The sequence below is a fragment of the Stigmatopora argus genome, chromosome 10 (genome assembly GCF_051989625.1).
Source record: "Stigmatopora argus isolate UIUO_Sarg chromosome 10, RoL_Sarg_1.0, whole genome shotgun sequence".
In the NCBI taxonomy this organism is placed as follows: Eukaryota; Metazoa; Chordata; class Actinopteri; order Syngnathiformes; family Syngnathidae; genus Stigmatopora; species Stigmatopora argus.
The window spans coordinates 9,434,281-9,452,287 of NC_135396.1; the positions used below are offsets into that span (position 1 = coordinate 9,434,281).

The window sequence follows — 18,007 nt, forward strand, 5'->3', positions numbered from 1 at the left end:
GTGGTTAATCTAATTCACAATCATTTAAGCAAATGTTTAAATAGCACACATGCTCCGATGATTTTCTGCACCAGTTTTTATTCATAAAAGTTACAAAATGCCAGGATATTAAGAAGGTGTGGTGGGTGAAGTCATACAGAGACACTTTTGGATGTGGGAGAACATAGCGAGGACATCCTTAATTTTGTCCAAAATAGTCCACAATGCCATTCCCTGTGCGTGCGTCGAAGAAAAAGAAGTTGCGATGCGGAGGGTCTCTCTGGGACAGAGCCTGGACAAGCACCAAAAACATAACTGATACAATCTGTTCACCACGGTCCACGTGTGAGTGTTTACCTTAACAATTTCCTGTCCAAGTACTCCTCCCACAACGGCGCAGACAGGCGACATCTCTGAGAAGCAGAAGCTGAGAAAGACACGCCGTACGTAAGACAGTCAAGGTTGTCGACGCAAACGCCAAGTGACCCTGGCTCGCCGACGAGAAGGTTACCTGATAAAGTCGTCCTTGAGCAGATCGCCACTCACGCCCAAATTATTCAAGACGTCCTGGCGGATCTGACTAAGCAGCCGGCTGTCCTCTTCGAAGCATTTGGGGTCGGGGTCTCGTCCCTTGTCGGTTCGGAACTTCAGCATCACTGAGAAGCACAAAGTAAATGGAGTAAGATTATACGTTGGCAGCTGCAAAGACCAAATACCCCACACTTTAGTGGTTCTAAAGGGTAACGTATCACGACTTGGCGCCTTTATCCCCTCACGCAATGACGAGTGTGAATACCATGAAGTAGGAAGTAGCCAATAGGTGTGCGCTTCAAAGCGGCTTTGGCCTTGTCGCTGGTCCAGTCCACTTCCAAAGCCTCCTTCAGCCTGCAGAACTTGGACGTCTGGTAAAAACATGCCATCATCGGACGATGATAAATGCATTCAAACTCTTGAAAGCAGTTCCCAAAACACTTCAAGTTTGATGCACATGTTCTGCTCACCTTCTTTACCATGGTGGTTTCACTGAGGTCAACTTTGACCTTCTTGGCATCAGGCGCATCGTTGGAGTCCCCCGTTGCTTTCTTGACCACTTTAGGTTTCTCTCTATACAACAAATTAAACACGCATGGCATCAGCCTTTCCAAAGCGAGTTGCCTCCTGAGTTTTGGACTCACTCTACGTAGTTGTGCTCTGGTCCGAGGTTGGAGAACATGTAACCGTAATAACCGTGGACATCGCCGCAGAAGACAAGGATGTTGTGTTGGGAGCATAACTGATCAATGCGCACCATCACGTCTTTGGAGCAGCCCGTCAGACAAACCTGGAGGCGGAAAAACAACAAAATTAGCGAGGTCTAAGTATGTGATTGTGCCTGGAAGCACACTCCGCTCACCGCGTTGAACTGAAGAAAGAAATCGTCGTCCTTGTCTTCTATTCTGTCTGTGTCAGCAAGTACTTCCACCATGGGATTGAGGATCTGGGCACGTTCCAAGGACGCCTGGGCCCGATTACGGCCCCGCTCAGTCACCGGGATTAGAAACTGAGCCCATGACTGGTCGTTCGCCTGGTGGGAGCAACATGGTATTGTTAACTAATTCTCATCAAAGCTCTAGTAGTTTTAACCAATACAGATACATCACCATTGATTAGTACTAAAAATATGCCCAATATGAATTTAGCAGTCATATTTTCAATGTATGGGCCTACACTTAAAATATGTGAACATGTTAAACCAACCAGGATTGTAAGTTTTGTGATAACTGCAAAACTAATTCTCTAATGTGGTATAATGGCACAGACTGTGGACTTAAGTGCATCAGACTTGATACCAAGTTGAGCAAACATTGTTAAAAAAGAAAAAAAACAACGATATTTTTGCCTTTAAGCACATTTAAGTACAAGTGTTTGAGGAGTTTATTAATTGTGGATGCAAAGGTTGTAAGTTGACCAACCCATGATAGCAACTATATTACATTTGAATATGCAGTAGTTTAGAGATTAAGGGTGGATTTTTTTAATGTTAAAAAAAGGAATCGCCCAACACTAGAGATAGTAAAAGAGGAATATGAGACCCCATCAATTAATTACCATTGTGCCAACCTCATGCAAATATAACCGGATATAATTCATATACTATTAGGTTGTTTACCTTTTCGTGATCCAGCAAGGTGAGTCCTTTCACTCCAGCCAAAATCAGGTTTTTGGCCACCTCAGCCCCGAGACCACCTAACCCTGCCAGAAGAACCTTGGACCCACGCAGTCTGCAAATGTGCGCATTAATTATACGGCAATTCTCTTTAAGGGGAAACAATGCTGCAATAATATTAGCATTGCAGGTTAAATTTACCTCTTCTGGGCGTCCAAACCCCAAAGGCGTATCTGGCGGTCATATTGGGCCGCCTCTTCTTCAGTGATGACCGGGTCTTCCTTTTCGATCATTTCAAACGTGCCAATTGTCTTGGGAGGGGGAACAAAGAAAAAACGACTGCAAAAGTGATCGTTCTGCAAAACTACACGGCCAATTGTTTCAAAAGCTGCGATGGTCCCGCTGAATGGGCGCGTGATGATGACGCCATAAGAGCAAATGATAACCTATTTTGTTGTTGTTTCATTATTAGCTATATTTACCGTTGTGACATTTTGTTAAATTTTCCCAAAGATTTTACGACGCAATTTTGAATTAAATTCAAAATATAATTTTAAACGTGTATCTATACATGTATATATATTTAGACTGCACTCGGACTGCTAAAAACGGAAATGGGTACATTTTGCCCTGAATTTCGACTAGCAAATATATTCATAGCGTGTTTCCAAATAACCTATATTGAGGCTTTGAAATTTATTAATAATTGGGGTTTTGTAAAGTCCGATAGTTATTCTCAAAGCGTGGTGCAATACCACTCTTGGTCCAGGGCTTTGTCCAATGGTCTTAAATCTTATTTTGTGTGGCCGACACAAATACACAAAATTGTATTACAATAATTAATTAATACATGGTTAGAATATACCTACCAATTTTTATTTTGATCAGCCCCCCAAAATACAGAGGCTAAGCAATTTAGAAATTATTCAATTACTGTAAATAACAAGACCAGAGACAAAAACAAAACAAAACAAAATCGTGCTCCAATGATTGATCTGTATATGTCCCTAAAATATTAATTCATTCGTTTTCTGAGCCGCTTATCCTCACAACGTTAGCGGGGGTGCTGGAGTCTATCCCAATTTTAGTTCATATCCAAGTACAACAATAACATACACAGTAAGCGAGACTTTTCTCCAGAAGGTCTACAAAAGGTTAATTTATTACACACATTGCACCGCATCCTCCAGATATGGCAAATTACATGAGTTGGAAATTTTTTTTTTTTTAAATGAAGGGTACACAATTTTGCTGTCATGATTAATCAAATATTTTAAAAAGTTTCATTTTCCTGTATCATCTTCATGATGACTGGCTATTCTGAGGAGGAGGCCATTTTACCGCTTTGTCTGCTAGTCAAAACGGAGGGCTTATTTTTCTCCTCACACTTCTTTGCCACCGCCAGGGAGACGCATATAAGAACGTGAGATCGTGACGCCACTGGGCAGAAACCCCGCCCCGTTTGTGTTTGAAGAAGACAGTCGGCCATTTTAGGACTATCAGTCGTCATTTCAGATCGCTTCAGTAGGACCGAAAGCGAACGTCTGGACTCAATTTCATCAAATTTCTCTTACAACTGTAGTGGAGAATTGCCTACTGCTTATGAACTAAACTCTACTAAATTCCAAACCAAGTAGATCCTTGTGAAGTGACGCATAAGACAGTAATTTCCAGTCTCGAGAGTTTGAATTTTTGGGCACCTCCATGTTGGCTAAGGGTTAGAGAGAGGAAATGGCTGTGGAAAGCATGACTGTCCATCCAAACTCCCCAACCAACCACGAACACAACAGTCTCCTGACTGACGAAAGGTCGAGTAATTCTACAATCATATTTCAATGAAAATATTTATTTGTCCTTTGTTTTTGTTTTTTTAAACACAAAAAGCCTGGGGATACCTTTTTCCTTTTTTGTCAAAGAGGAACTCAAACTCGTCTGGAAAACGGGTAAAGAAGAGGTAACGGACTTGTGCTGGAAGGCCAAAAATACGTCGGAGAGAACGTTTTCCCTTTATTTTATGACGTTATGTCACCTCGGCGGTGAAGTGCTCCAAACAGGCCGAGTCTCCTAAACACTTGGCTCTTTCGCCATAATCGTCGACAACCTCGACGAATATTAACCCGTCGTGGAGCGGCTTAACCGCTTTTTTCCCCGAGTCATTTTAAAGACCAAATTATTTTTTTCATTTTTATTTACCGTGGGTTAATTTCGACTCGAATGACAAACGCAAGCGCGTGTTGAAAGTGGGCCCAATTCAGCGGCTAAATTAGCCGGCTAACCTAGCCGCGTTAGCTTTGTAGTGGCTAACCGTGCGAATGTTGATTTGTCGTAAATATCCCCACTTTGACGCCCGCTCGTCCCTACGTCACTAAAATAAATAATTCAAACGACATCCAAGTGTTTTAAAGCACTTTATTAACCCAGCACGACATAAACGCTTTATATAGATCAAGCCCACAAAGACAAGCGTATTTGCAACTAACGTCCCAGTGGTCAAAGTAGTTATTACTATTGTCTACTTTAAACCTGCCGATTCTTTTTAACAGGATTGGATTTTTTTTCCCCACAGCGATGTCACCTTGATGACTTTGAAGGGCACATTAACTGCCAAGTAGCCCCCCTCCACTCCTCCCCCACCCTGAGATTGTGCCGTTTGTTTAACATCTAATAGTACCAAAGCTGTGTGTAAAATGTCTGCAAAGCATCCCAGAAGTCAAACACAAAAATAAGTTTGTAACCTAACCCCCCAGTTGAATGTTTTAGTCAATCCAATTCCCAGACCCCCCGCCCCCCCCCCAAAAAACCACCAGTGACCCCAAAGTGTAAAGGGGAGGATTTTTTAATGCTTGTGTGTTCAAAATATGAAGAAGCCCAGTCACAGTAAGTATCCCCTATACCCCTTTTAATTAAGCCCCTTCTCTAATCAATTGCCATTTTGGAGATTGTACATGATCCATTGTGGAGAGTAGAATACTTTTGTTGAATTTGACTTGCTAAGTTAGGGTGTGTAACAGAATGGTAATTAGGCACAGTTAAAAAAAGGGGGAGATCTTTTGTTGCTGTTAATCCATAGACGTATAAGCAGAATCGATTGCTCCAGCTGTGTTAGACACATCAAACTCAAGTCATTTGGAAGAATACAGGAAAGCCGAGTTTGGATCTGTTTGGCCTTGTGTGTTTTATGGGAATAGGCTGGAATCAACTTGTTGGTAGTTAGACTGGTTTAGATTTTTTTACAAAGTAATCAGATCGAAATGTCTGATAGGTTTTAAATGATTGTTTGGTTAATGTTATGTCTGTCAAAAAACCAATGGCAGTACAAATAGTCAGGGGGCAAAAAAAATGCTTTCAACACACGAGGGAGGTAAAATTCATTTTTTTTAAATGTTTGCACTTGTCTTTCTTGCTTTTTGGTTGAAAACAATCTACATATAGTGGCGCTTCATTTAGAGTTATTACACGAGAAAATAATGTGCTGATTTAAGTTGCAATAATGAAAAATGGGGGTTGTATTCTAATATTGATTGTTAATTAGCTCCCTATCTGCCTGCCCCCTTAAACATCAGCAGCAACCTGTGGTACATGAATATCGCGTGCCCCAGTTCATGTTCATTATGTACAGTGTTATCGAGAGGTTTTTGGCTCCCCTGACAATTTCCATTGTTTTAATTTATCAATCCTGATGGAGAGTAACAAGCCTATTGAACTAATGGAAGATGTATAATATCTATCAAAACGAGTGTCTTTCTGAGGTAGCTTTTGTAGCCTTCCCCTAAACTATGATATTGAAAAATCTTTTTATTCAGCTCATTTGAGAGCTATTTTGAGGCCCCCTGTGTTGCCACTCTTTGCCGTAAAGTCATAGAGAAACACAAAATGCAATTGGCCACCTTGAATAGATTCTCTCAATGAGGTTCGAGACTTCATAAGCTCACGTGGCAATTTTGCTTTCCTATTAACTAGTCCAAATAAATGACTGGTATTCGAATGATCAAAATGACAAGGGTGCCCAAATGTTTCCACCTGTGTATTTTTGTAGAGTGAATCGGATAAACCTAGTTTCAATTTTAAAATGTCTGTTAATTTTTAGATATCAAAATAAAGCTGCTCATCCAAACACCCAGTAATGTGTAACTAAATCATATTTGGAATGGTTCGCTGTGATGTGATATTACATAGTTTGCATTGAATTCTTTGAAAAGATAATACAGGGAAGTTAACGTGTCTTCGTGTTGTGTGCATAAAGGCCAGAGGATGGCGAGCTGGAAGAGGGCGAGTTGGAGGATGATGGGGGTGAAGCCGAGATGCAGATGCCTGGGGATGCTTCCGCCGGAGGTGGTGGCGGCGGTGGCGGCGAGGGGACGGAAGAAGGGGGCGGCGTGGATGGCGGCACGGCAGGGGACACCGGGGACCGGCCCCCTCGGAGCCGGGAACGCCACGCTAGCAGTAACTCGGACGAGGAGCGCTCGCACCGGCGCAAGCGCAAGAGGAAGAAGGAGAGGGAACGCGAACGGGAGAAAAGGCGCGCCAAGAAGAAACGCAAGTCTAAGCACAAGGTAAGACGAAAGCTACTCTAACAGTTGTTTCAAATATTTTAAGCACCTGTGAACATTTTTGTAAAACATTTTGTTTGTTCAAACTTTTTCAAGTCTTTAAGTTTGATGTTAAATGTCTTCTATTAACACGTGCTAGTCATCATTTCAGAATTCCTTTCAAGCTAACATTTTAGTTTGTATTTATTTTCCCCAAAAACTTGCTGTCAGGACGTTGAAATGCTCTTCCACTAGATGGCATTAAAAACCATTAACACTTTGTTCACCTGTTGCCGTGAACGTAAGGGAACAATTTCCGAGGATCAGTTTAAGACACACCCGACAGTCAGATTTCTGCTGAGATTTATGACGAATGAGAAAATACGCCAATCTGCTATTCGAGTTTGTGTACCCCACTTTAACGTCGATGTTTTGTTTGACAGCGTCACGCCTCCTCTGACGACGATTTCTCGGACTTAAGCGACGATTCCGACTATTCTCCCAGCGAGAAGCGAAAGTACAGAGAGTACAGTCCCCAGTACCCCCCGGCCGTAAGTCAACAAGCAACGGGCATAAAACGACGCACTGGGCCGGTGATGGACGTGATCGGTCTGTCCCTCCCGCAGTCTCGCGGCGGCTACGGCGGCCCCAAAAAGGGGGGGTACATGAAGATGGACAAGCAGGGCTACGGCGGCTACGATGACTACGAGGAGGAGAACTACGAGGGGGAGGAAGAGCACGATATGGGCAACGAGGAGTACGACGACTACGTCAAGGAGCTCAATATGTACCGCAAAGCCAAGGAAGGCGGGCGCGGTGGACGAGGTGGGTGTGATGGGGGGATCCTAACACTCCTTTAGTTTCGCATGGAAAATTTTAGGTCATCAGTATATTCAAACATGCTTAAAACAATTCCAATCACAATTGATTCTACTACTAAGACTGTCAATCTGCTGTTAGTCCCCCCAGTTTAATTGAATTGGACGCATGTTGTTGTCAGTGGCAGGCAAAAAAGTCAAATACTTTGAAATTGGAGTAATCAACTTGGAAAGTGTTAGTAAATTCTGCATGCCTTTAGACAAGGTGGCTAAAAGGAAGCGAGGGATATTGTCAAACATTCAACCTGACCAATTTTGGCGAATATGTAGTGGTTCGTTCGGTTTTACTGTTGAGTAAACATGCAGCGGGTCACGTTGACCTACATTATGTACACGAGGATCAAGGGAGGCGAGAAAGTAGTTTCCCCAAAATAGAAGCCGTCACTATCATTTAAGACAATCAATATATGCAACATTCAAAGAAAAGGTTTTTTTATGAATTCATCTTTTGACGATAATGATCTAGCGGTGCCATTAATATAAAATCCGGCCCAAACAAGGCTGAGTTTTATGTCGATATGCGGACCGACAAAGACACACAATGTTATTTTTTTTTTATTCCTACAGGGGGGCGTGGCCGCATGAGAAACATGAGGGGTCGCGGTGGTATGAGAGGCGGCCGTCGGGGAGGCCGAGGAGGCAGTCGAGGAAGAGGAGGGCGAAGTGGAAAGATGGCCGATGACGACGGCGGAGATGGCTACGGGGAGGACATGGAGGTGAGCTCTTCCGGCGCGCGTGGATTTTGCTCTGGATGAAAGGGAGGTGAGTTGATCTCTTTGTCCCTCTCCAGTATGACGACGACTACGACAACATGGTCGAAGAGGACTATGATGACTATCAGTACAAAAAGTCCAAAGACAGAGGACGAGGTAAGTCCGTTCCTCCCGTGAACTTCAGCTCACGGTGATTATTTGACTTAACGCCGCGAATACGTGTCCTGGGGCGGCACACAGGCAGAGGAGGGCGCGGAAGAGGTCGAGGCAAGGGAGGACGCAACATGATGAGAGGAGGCAAAATGAGAAGCCGCGGACGAGGGCGGGGGGACACGGGCCACGACGACGATAACAACGGGGACATGGACAATGGGGTACGGTCGCCATTGGCTTCAATCTTAACGACGTTTCCGTGCTTCCGCACTTTTTTCTGTGGACAAAATGCTCTTTGTTCTCGGTCGGTCTCTTACTTGTATTCCTATGTGTTTTCCTTTCCTGGTGCATTTGTATATTCTTTTAGGACGGAGGAGGGGATGTCGGAGGAGGAGGAATGGGAAAGAGGAATCAAAATGAAAAATACCAAGATAAGAAAGGAAAAGCCATCTGCAAGTATTACATTGAAGGCAGATGTACCTGGGTGAGCTAAGACGAATATCCAATGCGCTTTTGTTAACTAGAGTTGGTCAGTATTTTTCATACTTCCTTGTTCAATGACTAGGGTGACCACTGCAACTTTAGCCATGACATCGAGTTGCCCAAGAAGAAGGAACTGTGCAAGTTTTACATCACTGGCTACTGCGCTCGAGCTGACCACTGCCCTTACATGCATGATATCCTTTCAACGCCTTTGATAACTTTTGAAAATGGAACCACCTTAAGAATGTCGGTTATCTCTTTGACACCAAAGCCACGCGAATTCCCTTGCAAGTTGTTCCACACCACTGGCAGCTGCGTCAATGGCGACGAGTGCATGTTCTCCCACGACAACCTTAATGAGGATACCCAGGAACTGCTCAATAAGGTATGGCTCCTGATTTAAAAAATAAATTTAAACTACTGAAACTTGTAATCAGTAGCCAGATTTTTTTTTAAATGTATTCGACACCCAACTCAAAGAATTGGTCTCAATTTCATTACTTTTGGTTGGGAGTGGGCTGATGATGATATTTTCCATCTTGTGTGTTCAGATGCTAGCTGAGGACGCAGAGGCCGGGGCAGAGGATGAAAAGGAGGTAGAGGCGCTGAAAAAACAGGGAATCAACCCTCTACCCAAACCCCCACCCGGAGTGGGCCTCCTTCCCACACCTCCTCGCCCGGCACCCTCCGAACTCGCCGGAGCGGGGGATTTCGGAGGCCCCGCGTCCGGTGACTTTGGAGGCATCCCGGCTGGCAATCCGACGTCCGTCGCCACCAAGCTTTCTCCCATTGGAGCAGGGCAGGTTCCCTCTCCCAACTCTTGCGGCGGGGGTCCACCTGTGCAAAATCCAGATGGAGCTTCTTACCAAGGAGCAGGCCTGAATCCCATTGGGCCCCCCCCTCACCTGGCCTCCCCACCTGCTCCTGGTGGAGGCGGTGGCGGAAAGAAGATCCCGTCCCTGTTTGAGATCAAAGTGCAGCCCACAGGACAGCTCGCTCACAAACTGGCCGTCAAGTGAGTCTACGCACACTGTTTTGGTGCGGTTATTGTGGAAAGTAGGCAAATATCTGATCGAGGTGTTTGATATAATACACACTTGATTTCAAGTATTTTTCATTTTTTTAACGGCACGCCTTTCCCCCAGAAGCCAGCCGCCCAGCAACAGTCAGGCAGCAACCCAAGGAGCCGGCGCACCGGGGGCAAACCCGTCCGGCTACCCGCCCGACAACATGGGAACCTTCGCTTCTGGTGATTGCCCTCCGCACGCTGGCGCCATGCAGCAACCTCCGGGCGGGGGGAACTACACGTTCTTCAATCAAGAGGGAATGAAGATGGAAGGAGTGGTGGAAGAGGGTGAGAGTCATGGCAAGAAACACACGATTAAAATTTGGGCTTTAATATTTATATAGAAAATGACATTAAAAGCCAGGCTGAAGCCTCGTTTGAGCAGGTTTTGGTCTGCTTTTAGGTGACAAGTACCAAGTAGGTGGTGGCAAGTTAAGCAGTCAAGAGGATGCCGCCAACGGTACCAATCAGGGAGGAATATCTGTCTCGGACCGCCTGCCGCCGGCACAGCGCGTCCTCTTCATGCGAATTCAGCAGAAGCAGCAGGAGGACGAGGACCGAGCCCGGCGCATGGATGGAGCCACAGAGAAGAGCAGAGACACTGAGGGTGAACCTTCACCACCACCATTCACATGCATTTTCAATTATATTCTCGTGGTCGAAAGACGTGGGAAAAACATGACTTGTGTGAGCAACATTTCCAGTTGGCTGATTGATCCCCATGTGCCTCCCAGGTGACTCGGGCAATTGGTACTCCAGCGAAGACGAGGACGGCGGCGGCAGCGTGACGTCCATCCTGAAGACGCTCCGGCAGCAGACGCAAGCCCCCCCAAAGCCCGAAGCGCCGAGCGACCCTCGTCTCCAGAAGGCCGTTAACCCCCCGATGCGCCCCGCCGACCCGCGCCTGGCTCGCGACCCGCGTCTGGCCCGCGCCGCCGATGTCGACGTGGCGCCGCCCGTGCTCTCGTCGGGCCCGCCGGCGGACCCGCGGTTAGCCCGACTGACGGCCGGGCCCGCCTCTCACCAAGTCCCCAAACCGGAGCCTCCCCTGATCTACAAGCCGCCGCCCCTCACGGTACCGGCGGCGGAGGAGGAGGAGACGGAGCGAGTCCTCCGGGACAAACCCGTCCCCATCCCTCTGGACCCCCTCATGGGAATGGCGCTGAGGGATCCACGCTCCCAGCTGCAACAGTTCAGTCACATCAAGAAGGACATTGTTCTCCACATCCCCGCTTTCTCCAAAACCATCACCTGGTCCCCCGAGGACCTCCTCCCGCTCCCCCTCCCCAAACAGGACCTTCTCCCTCTGCCCCCGGGCATTCCTCCGGTCTCCTCCCTGGACCCACGTCTGTCCCGCGTCGTCCGATCGCAGTCGCCTCCCGTAGTAGCGCCGCCCCCCTCCTCCGACCCCCCGGGTCCTACGTCGTCCTCTCTACCAGACTTTGAACTGCTGTCTCGCATCCTGAAGACGGTCAGTTCCAGCCCATCCCACTCCATGTCCCCCCCACTGGCACCCACCCCTGCTACCCCCATGGCACTTCTGGGTCAACCCCCACCACTCCCTACCGCTCCTTTGGAAAAGCCTATGGACCCCCGCGTGGCGCGTAAGGCCCCCCTGGATCCTCGCCTCCAGCCGCAGAAGTCGGCCCTCAAGCAGCCGTCGGAACCTCCGGCCCCACCCTCCGAATCCTCTTGCTCTTTGGGTCCCGCGCCGGGATCCCCGCCCCCCTCCATCGCCCCTTACGATCCCAGACTCCTCTCTTCGGGCGGGTCCGGACGCAGCGCCGCGCCCAGCGCACCAGGGGGCGCCAACGTCTTGAGCAACATCAGTCTGTATGACCCTCGGACTAACAAACCCGCAAGCCCCGGCACTGGCGGTGGCCCCAGCAACTCCCCCAACTCGGAGTCCCGTTCCGGCGAGTCCTCTACGGGCAAAGCAAAACTCAAGGAGCCCTTGTTTGTCCGCAAATCTGCGCTGGACCAACCCGAACCGGAGAAAACCGCAGAGCAAGGCACCGACCGCTACAACAGCTACAACAGACCCCGACCAAAACCCGCGCCTTCGCCCAACTCCGCCGCTCAAGGCGGCGCCCCCGCCGGCGGTCCGGCTGCTCCCGGGGGAGCCGCGGAGCAACCCCCCGCCGGCGTCCACAACCTGCCCGTCTCCACTCTTTTTGGAGTGGTGAAGCAGGCCGGCAAGCCCGGCGGGTCCGGCAGTCCGTTTGGGGGGAACAGTCCGTCCCAGGCGGAGCAGCCCGCCGCCGAGGACAATGGGTCACTCAAGGACGTTTTCAAAGGATTCGATCCGACCGCGTCACCCTTCTGCCAGTGACGGCGGTCGACGTGGACGCGTGGCATTGGCGCCAAAAGACTTTTTGGGTTCGTGGGAGATTGAAATGTCTATTTTAAACAGAGGAATTGTTGTATAAGTGTGGACAAAAGAGACGGCGTTTTAGCATCCGCCCGTTACCTCACTCACTCACTCACCTCACCTCCAACTCGAGCATCGAAAGATGGGTGGAATTGAAATTTTCATCGTTTTTCCTCGCATAACAACACCACTGCCCGTCGTTCTACAAGCAGCTTTGTTTCCTTTTTTGAATATTTATTTTTCTACTTCCATGCACTGTCTCCCCCCCAAGGAGAACCCAGTTTTTAATGTCCGCCACCTCATCTTTTTCAACGAGGTGTAGTCCCTTTCCACCATTGCTCCGTTTTCCTGAGAATTCAGTTTTGGGGAATCCCCACGTTGCGTCTCTAGCGTTCTCGATGGCGGCATGACAATCACAAAACGTTTTACCGTAGCTCGCCACCGAGAAAGGTTTCTCTCGAGGCCAGAGCTTAGAGACCACCTCATCAGACAATTCCCACTTTTGTAAGAAAGATGGAGAAAAAAAAACTTCCTTTTAATTTATTTTTATACTTAAAAAAATTATTTCCACATACTTATCATTTGTTTTAACACATTGATTTTTTTACTAGGTTATGTCATTCATTGCACATTGATTATTTTCCTTTTGGCTTTGTAAATCTGCTTACATGTTTTCTCAATAATAACAGTATCCATTTCAGCTGTTCCTTGTCTGTTATAATGGAGAGGTGGACTTTTCTAACTGTACATTATAGGTGAGTATTTGAAATAAAGAAATCCACCATATACAATATTGCTACCTCTCTCCAGTTTTTATTTTTTCATTTATTTATTTTTGGGAGAATAGACTGTCAGGAAGATGTATTTTTAATGTTTATCTTTCCGTGTTCAGAATGCTGAATCATTTTCTGCAGGCACCATCGGGCCTCCGTGTGCAGCTAACTTCCTGTCCTCACTGCGATCCATGGCCTCCACTTCCCGTTTCCCGTCGAATACCAGTCGGCTCGGCTCCAGTGGGACCGGTGAGTGTACCTCAGAGACTTCCTCTCACTACACCACTACGTAAATCTACGTTCAGTCCCTAGCTGTGACAGTGGCTAGCTAAATTTAGCGTGTTCAATCAATTTCATCTTTACTGACTAGGCAAGAGAAGAGGGAAGAATACACCCTAGACTGGCTGCCAGCCAATGGCAGGACAAAAGAAGTCCTCAATTAATTAACCGTTTTTTTGGCCAGGGAAGCATGGTTCTTTTATTTGTACATCGGCTACCCAACCCAAAGTGCGGTATGTCCTCCTACTGTGTTACACAAAGACCCTCTTGTCCAGGGGTGTTCAAATGAGGACAGCAATTTCTGAAAATATCTTGAGCATAAGCTTGAGTTTAACCAACATTCGGTTGCACTTTTCAGGTCCAACACCAGATGGAGATAGTTACTTCAAAAGTGCCTCTCCTTGAGGTCATTTGTCAAAACCTGAAAATAGTATATTCAGTAAAATGTACGTAAAATGGCTGCATTCTGTCTTGCAAAAACAACACCAAAAAATCCAATGGGATAAATTGAGCTTTCTTGGTTGATTTATTTATTTATTTAAACTTCTTTCTCCTAGACATCCAATCCTTTATGAACGGTGCCCGTGATTGGACGTCTATCACCGTCAATGGCAGCCAGTGAGTTCATTTTGAGGTAGATTCTTCTTTCATTTCAAACATTTCCCCTTCAACTTTATTGTGTCTTTCAATTTAATACCAACCTGGCCACAAATAACGTTTTTTTGGAATATTCAGTTATTTTCCCCAATTCTTTGTTAGTGAAGGTGTTCTATTTCAGTAGCTTGACACGTAGTTGTCTCTGATGGCTAATCTTCCCAATAGCTGCTACCCGCTGCGTGTACATATATATTTAGCTCAAGTGATCCTCTTAAACCTTTGGCCTGGATTTGGAGATTGAATGACTGCAAATGAAGGGAGGATGAATGCACCACTCACTGTGACCTTACGGGGGCGCTGTGACTGGAACACCATTTTTAAGTTTATTGTCATCTGAACTTGGATACATTTGTCATAGGAATATGTAAATCAACACTTTGTTAGTCTCATAGGGTTAAATGAGTGTGACCGTGGGTATTTTGCCCTGCAAATTTAATTTGTTTTGTCTAATAAATCTCTTATGACCTCGGCAATCTTAACTCTTTGGCTGCCATTGACTGCAATAGACGTCCAATTCGTTTGAACTGCCTTTTAAATAGACGTCCACTGTAGTTACCGCTGTTCCTGAAAGTGTTTATGAAACACAAACGACATTCCATATATCCTCTTTAATAAAATTGCCTTTAGCTCAATGTTGATCAGCCAACAGCTTAAATAATGACACCGTGATTTTGTTTTTAATAAAAACTTTCAGAGAAAAAAAATGGATGAAGCCAAGTCGCCACTTTGGTCTTGGCTCCCGTCCTACCACGGCTTCAAATAGCGACGTGATTCCGGTGGGCGACTTAATCTCTTAATGTCGTAAATATTTCGGGATGCTGGAAAGTGCACGTCCGTTTGGCAAAAATAAGTTCTTTTGTTGTGTTTGCACCTCTCGGGAGATGGAAGCCACTCCGAGAAATCGATGCTCGGCCTGCTTCTGTTTTAGACAATAGATTTAACTCTCACCCCTTTGTCCTCTTTAATGGATTGTTCCGCGAAATCTTGCTTTTAGCCTTGCAGTTAATGTCTGGGGATAGCTTTAGAACATGTCGCATCCGACCCACGTGTTCCTTTCTTTCAAGTCTTGCCTCCCTCCACTTTTCTATTCTTTACCATATTTCTTCATTCATTCAGTGCCAGCCCTCCCTGGTCTAAACGCATTGGACGTGTGTCACCGTCAATGGCAGATTCTTCCATTTCACAGTCATCCGAATTTTAAGTCGCCCCCTCCTTGCAAGCAATAAACTATAAAGACAACTACAGGGCGTTTTATTCCAAGAACAACATCTCCGCTTCCTGTTGTGAAGGGCCAGCATGAAACCACCTCGGCCCGGAATGTTCTCGACAAACGCTGACGCGGGATCTGAGCCCCTCCTGCTCTTGTTATTGTCGCGCGCACGCATTTAGGGTCGTGCGATGTTTCCTTGTCTTGACGTTATTAAGATTACCACCTTACGCAGATGATTTTTTTTTTAACCAGTAATCCTCGAAAGGCAGAGTTGATTGGTTGCCGCTTCCACCTCATGTCTTCCTCCTCCTTCTATTTTGGAATGTTTGTCAATGGAGGGCCCTGACCCTCTGCACTAGCCCAGAGCCTTCTGGACATTGAAGGGTGGGCGGTCTTGTGGGAATGAAGGATGAGGGACGGAAGTGTCCAATCCTAGCACATTGGGAGGGAGAGAGTAGAAATTCCTTGTTTAATTTGTCATATTGTGCTTTTATGCAAGACTTGATAGGCAGGGAAGTGTGAAGGATCATTTTTTACACACATCCTTATTGACTAAATATGGTCTTTGCTTCCTGTTTGTCAGATGTTATTAACTAAAAATGAGCAAATGTAGTGCAGCGTGTTGTAGTTATGACAAAAAGCTCTTCGTTCTGGATCAAAACATTGGCGGATCATAAAACTTTTCTAGAATTGCATTAGATTTAGAAGTATCTCCACATTGTAACATTATTTACACTTCAAAAAAATTGTCCCAATACATATTGTTAAAGAAGCATGAGTGTGCTTCAGGACACATAAGACATAGCCTGCCATTGACGGTGTTACACGTCCAATTCAGGAGTTGTGGCAGCCGCTTCAAATGAATTTGACCCCTTCTTGTGATAAACTAATTGGTGGGGGGGTGCATGGTGGCCAGAGAAAGAACAGATTTTGTGTGCGACTTTGGGAAGATTCTTTTCCAAATGGATTCATTTTCCAAACACCGTGAGGTCGTCCCTCTTTTTGTCGGACTTCCTCATTCCTAGATGCAATATTGCCGTTAGCAATCAACTAACTGGCAAAACCCACTCTCTCATTTCGGGGCCCGGCAATCCCAGTAAAGTGGAACCACATGAACGTCTTACTTACTCACAGATTCCCAGAATTCCCTGCCATGATGTCACGGCAGAATTTCAGTTTTGGTTCTGTGTTTACATTCTGAAACGAGAACGCTCAGAACTGGCAGGAAGGATCCGTTCCACCTGTTGCGTAACAGCATCGAGCTGTTACAGTGCCAACATCAAAAAGCCTGTGTGAACATGTACCACTTCCTGTTCCCCGTCCTTATGTTCCCTTAACTTACAACACATCCTGAAGTATGCCCAAATAATATTTGAAGTGGTGTGCGTGTGATAGGCTATCTGATGGACAGCGGCGTTGTGTCTGTACTTCCATGTCGGAAGGCCGCAAATTCTAGTTATCTTTGATAGCCGGTGGGAAAGCTGCTCTCTTTGCTGAACTTTCAAGGACCTCACATGGGGTCTCTTGACTAGGCCTGGGGGTGTATCTCAGCATGAGGTGACACCTAGGGGGGCCTGGAGCTTCGCCACGAGGCCGAGCGGAGGTCCGCTCTGATTACATCTTGATTTATTTAGGTGATCTCATACCCGTTGTGTGATGTAAGCACACGTTGCTGGGACATTGTGTTTATCTGCGCTGCACATTCCATTTACCTTTTAACCACAGAAGAGAAAGAAAATGAGTGTCTGAAAAATGCCGCCATGTTACATGGGTGAAAAATGCTGTTCGGGCAAAGCGCATAATGTGGTGTCAGGTGTTTGAGTGGGTCTAATTTTTTTCTTCAGGCGCCCCTGATGTGTATAAACTGTGGACGCTGCAGACCAACGTGCTGACAACACGTTTGTTTAATTGTTGTAATAATTGGCATCAGCATCACAGCTAATAGGCGTGTAGCTGAGTGTGCGTTAACATGAAAATCAAAATCACATGGGGCAAGAAATTGTGTTATCACACACTCATTTAACTCATTGTCTTTCGTAGAGGGTGCTAGATGTCTAAATCCATTTTGATGGGAGAGGTTGGTCTGATTGATCACTGTCAGCCCTCTTAGTCAAAAGCGATTGGACATCTAACGCCCTCAACTGCACTTTAATGTGGGTATTCACTTTCCAGTTCAATTCAATGAGAGGTCTGTTGTTGTCTATGGGTAATGTGAGTTAAATATTGAGAAATAAAAAAATTGTAATAACAAACAAAAAAGTAATAAATAAATAATTATAATAAAAATAAAAAATAAATCAAAGCCTAGCACTGCATGTTTCTGTTATCCTACCACTAATCAAATTAACACTCAGGCTCGCACACAACCATAAAAAGAGATCCGGCAGTGCTCAAAGCGTTTATTTTAAACCTCCCGAGGCAATTTACACTTGAATAGCAGCATGACACCTTTACCTATTTGATTAAAAAAAAAAAAAAAAAAAAAAAACCTTGTGATAGTAATCCTCTTAATTCACACGCCAACCCCTTGATTAGCATACTGTACATGTCTCATCAAAGTGGCGAAAGTTTTCCTAGAAGTGAGGCGACTCATAACCAATACTCCAAAGTAAAAGCACATTGGTGAAAGCAAGTGGTCGGGGAATTTCTTATAACGCTTTAAAATTAATGATATATTAGTTGTATTATACTTTTAATTGCTTCAATTGGGAATTTATTTGCATACTACGCGTTTTGATGAATAGAAGATGTAATGTGTGCTTTTGTTTTG

The 18,007-nt window shown here is 45.7% G+C and overlaps 2 protein-coding genes across 5 annotated transcripts; one reads left to right on the top strand and one right to left on the bottom strand.

The window, feature by feature from the left end:
- Window positions 1–58: 58 nt before the first annotated feature.
- On the bottom strand, window positions 59–2,813 carry sae1 (SUMO1 activating enzyme subunit 1). Its single transcript, XM_077611574.1, has 9 exons — window positions 2,327–2,813; window positions 2,129–2,240; window positions 1,373–1,543; window positions 1,155–1,300; window positions 981–1,083; window positions 776–881; window positions 491–635; window positions 337–406; window positions 59–271 (listed from the first exon to the last, which is right to left on the bottom strand). The coding sequence occupies exons 1-9, from the start codon at window positions 2,416–2,418 to the stop codon at window positions 179–181; spliced, it is 1,038 nt and encodes a 345-aa protein (XP_077467700.1). The 5' UTR covers window positions 2,419–2,813; the 3' UTR covers window positions 59–178.
- Window positions 2,814–3,567: 754 nt separating this feature from the next.
- zc3h4 (zinc finger CCCH-type containing 4) lies at window positions 3,568–13,111 on the top strand. 4 transcript variants are annotated; one of them, XM_077611338.1, is made up of 14 exons: window positions 3,568–3,933; window positions 6,369–6,678; window positions 7,098–7,205; window positions 7,281–7,479; window positions 8,100–8,248; window positions 8,323–8,401; window positions 8,486–8,619; window positions 8,766–8,882; window positions 8,964–9,075; window positions 9,157–9,266; window positions 9,433–9,896; window positions 10,027–10,247; window positions 10,351–10,554; window positions 10,682–13,111. In XM_077611338.1, the coding sequence occupies exons 1-14, from the start codon at window positions 3,857–3,859 to the stop codon at window positions 12,277–12,279; spliced, it is 3,882 nt and encodes a 1,293-aa protein (XP_077467464.1). In that variant the 5' UTR covers window positions 3,568–3,856; the 3' UTR covers window positions 12,280–13,111. The 4 variants fall into 4 exon arrangements, with proteins under 4 accessions (XP_077467464.1, XP_077467466.1, XP_077467465.1 ...); XM_077611340.1 differs by having other exon boundaries at window positions 10,027–10,235; window positions 10,682–13,025; XM_077611339.1 differs by having other exon boundaries at window positions 10,030–10,247; window positions 10,682–13,025.
- Window positions 13,112–18,007: the final 4,896 nt, after the last annotated feature.

Coding starts and splice junctions, on each gene's coding strand:
- zc3h4 (XM_077611338.1), top strand. CDS start 3,857: ATGGCTGTGGAAAGCATGACTGTCCATCCAAACTCCCCAACCAACCAC. Junction 7,206..7,280: donor GTCCCCAGTACCCCCCGGCC/GTAAGTCAACAA, acceptor TCCCTCCCGCAG/TCTCGCGGCGGCTACGGCGG. Junction 10,248..10,350: donor GGAAGAGGGTGAGAGTCATG/GCAAGAAACACA, acceptor GTCTGCTTTTAG/GTGACAAGTACCAAGTAGGT.
- sae1 (XM_077611574.1), bottom strand. CDS start 2,418: ATGATCGAAAAGGAAGACCCGGTCATCACTGAAGAAGAGGCGGCCCAA. Junction 1,301..1,372: donor TCTTTCTTCAGTTCAACGCG/GTGAGCGGAGTG, acceptor TTCCGCCTCCAG/GTTTGTCTGACGGGCTGCTC. Junction 882..980: donor AAACCACCATGGTAAAGAAG/GTGAGCAGAACA, acceptor TGTTTTTACCAG/ACGTCCAAGTTCTGCAGGCT.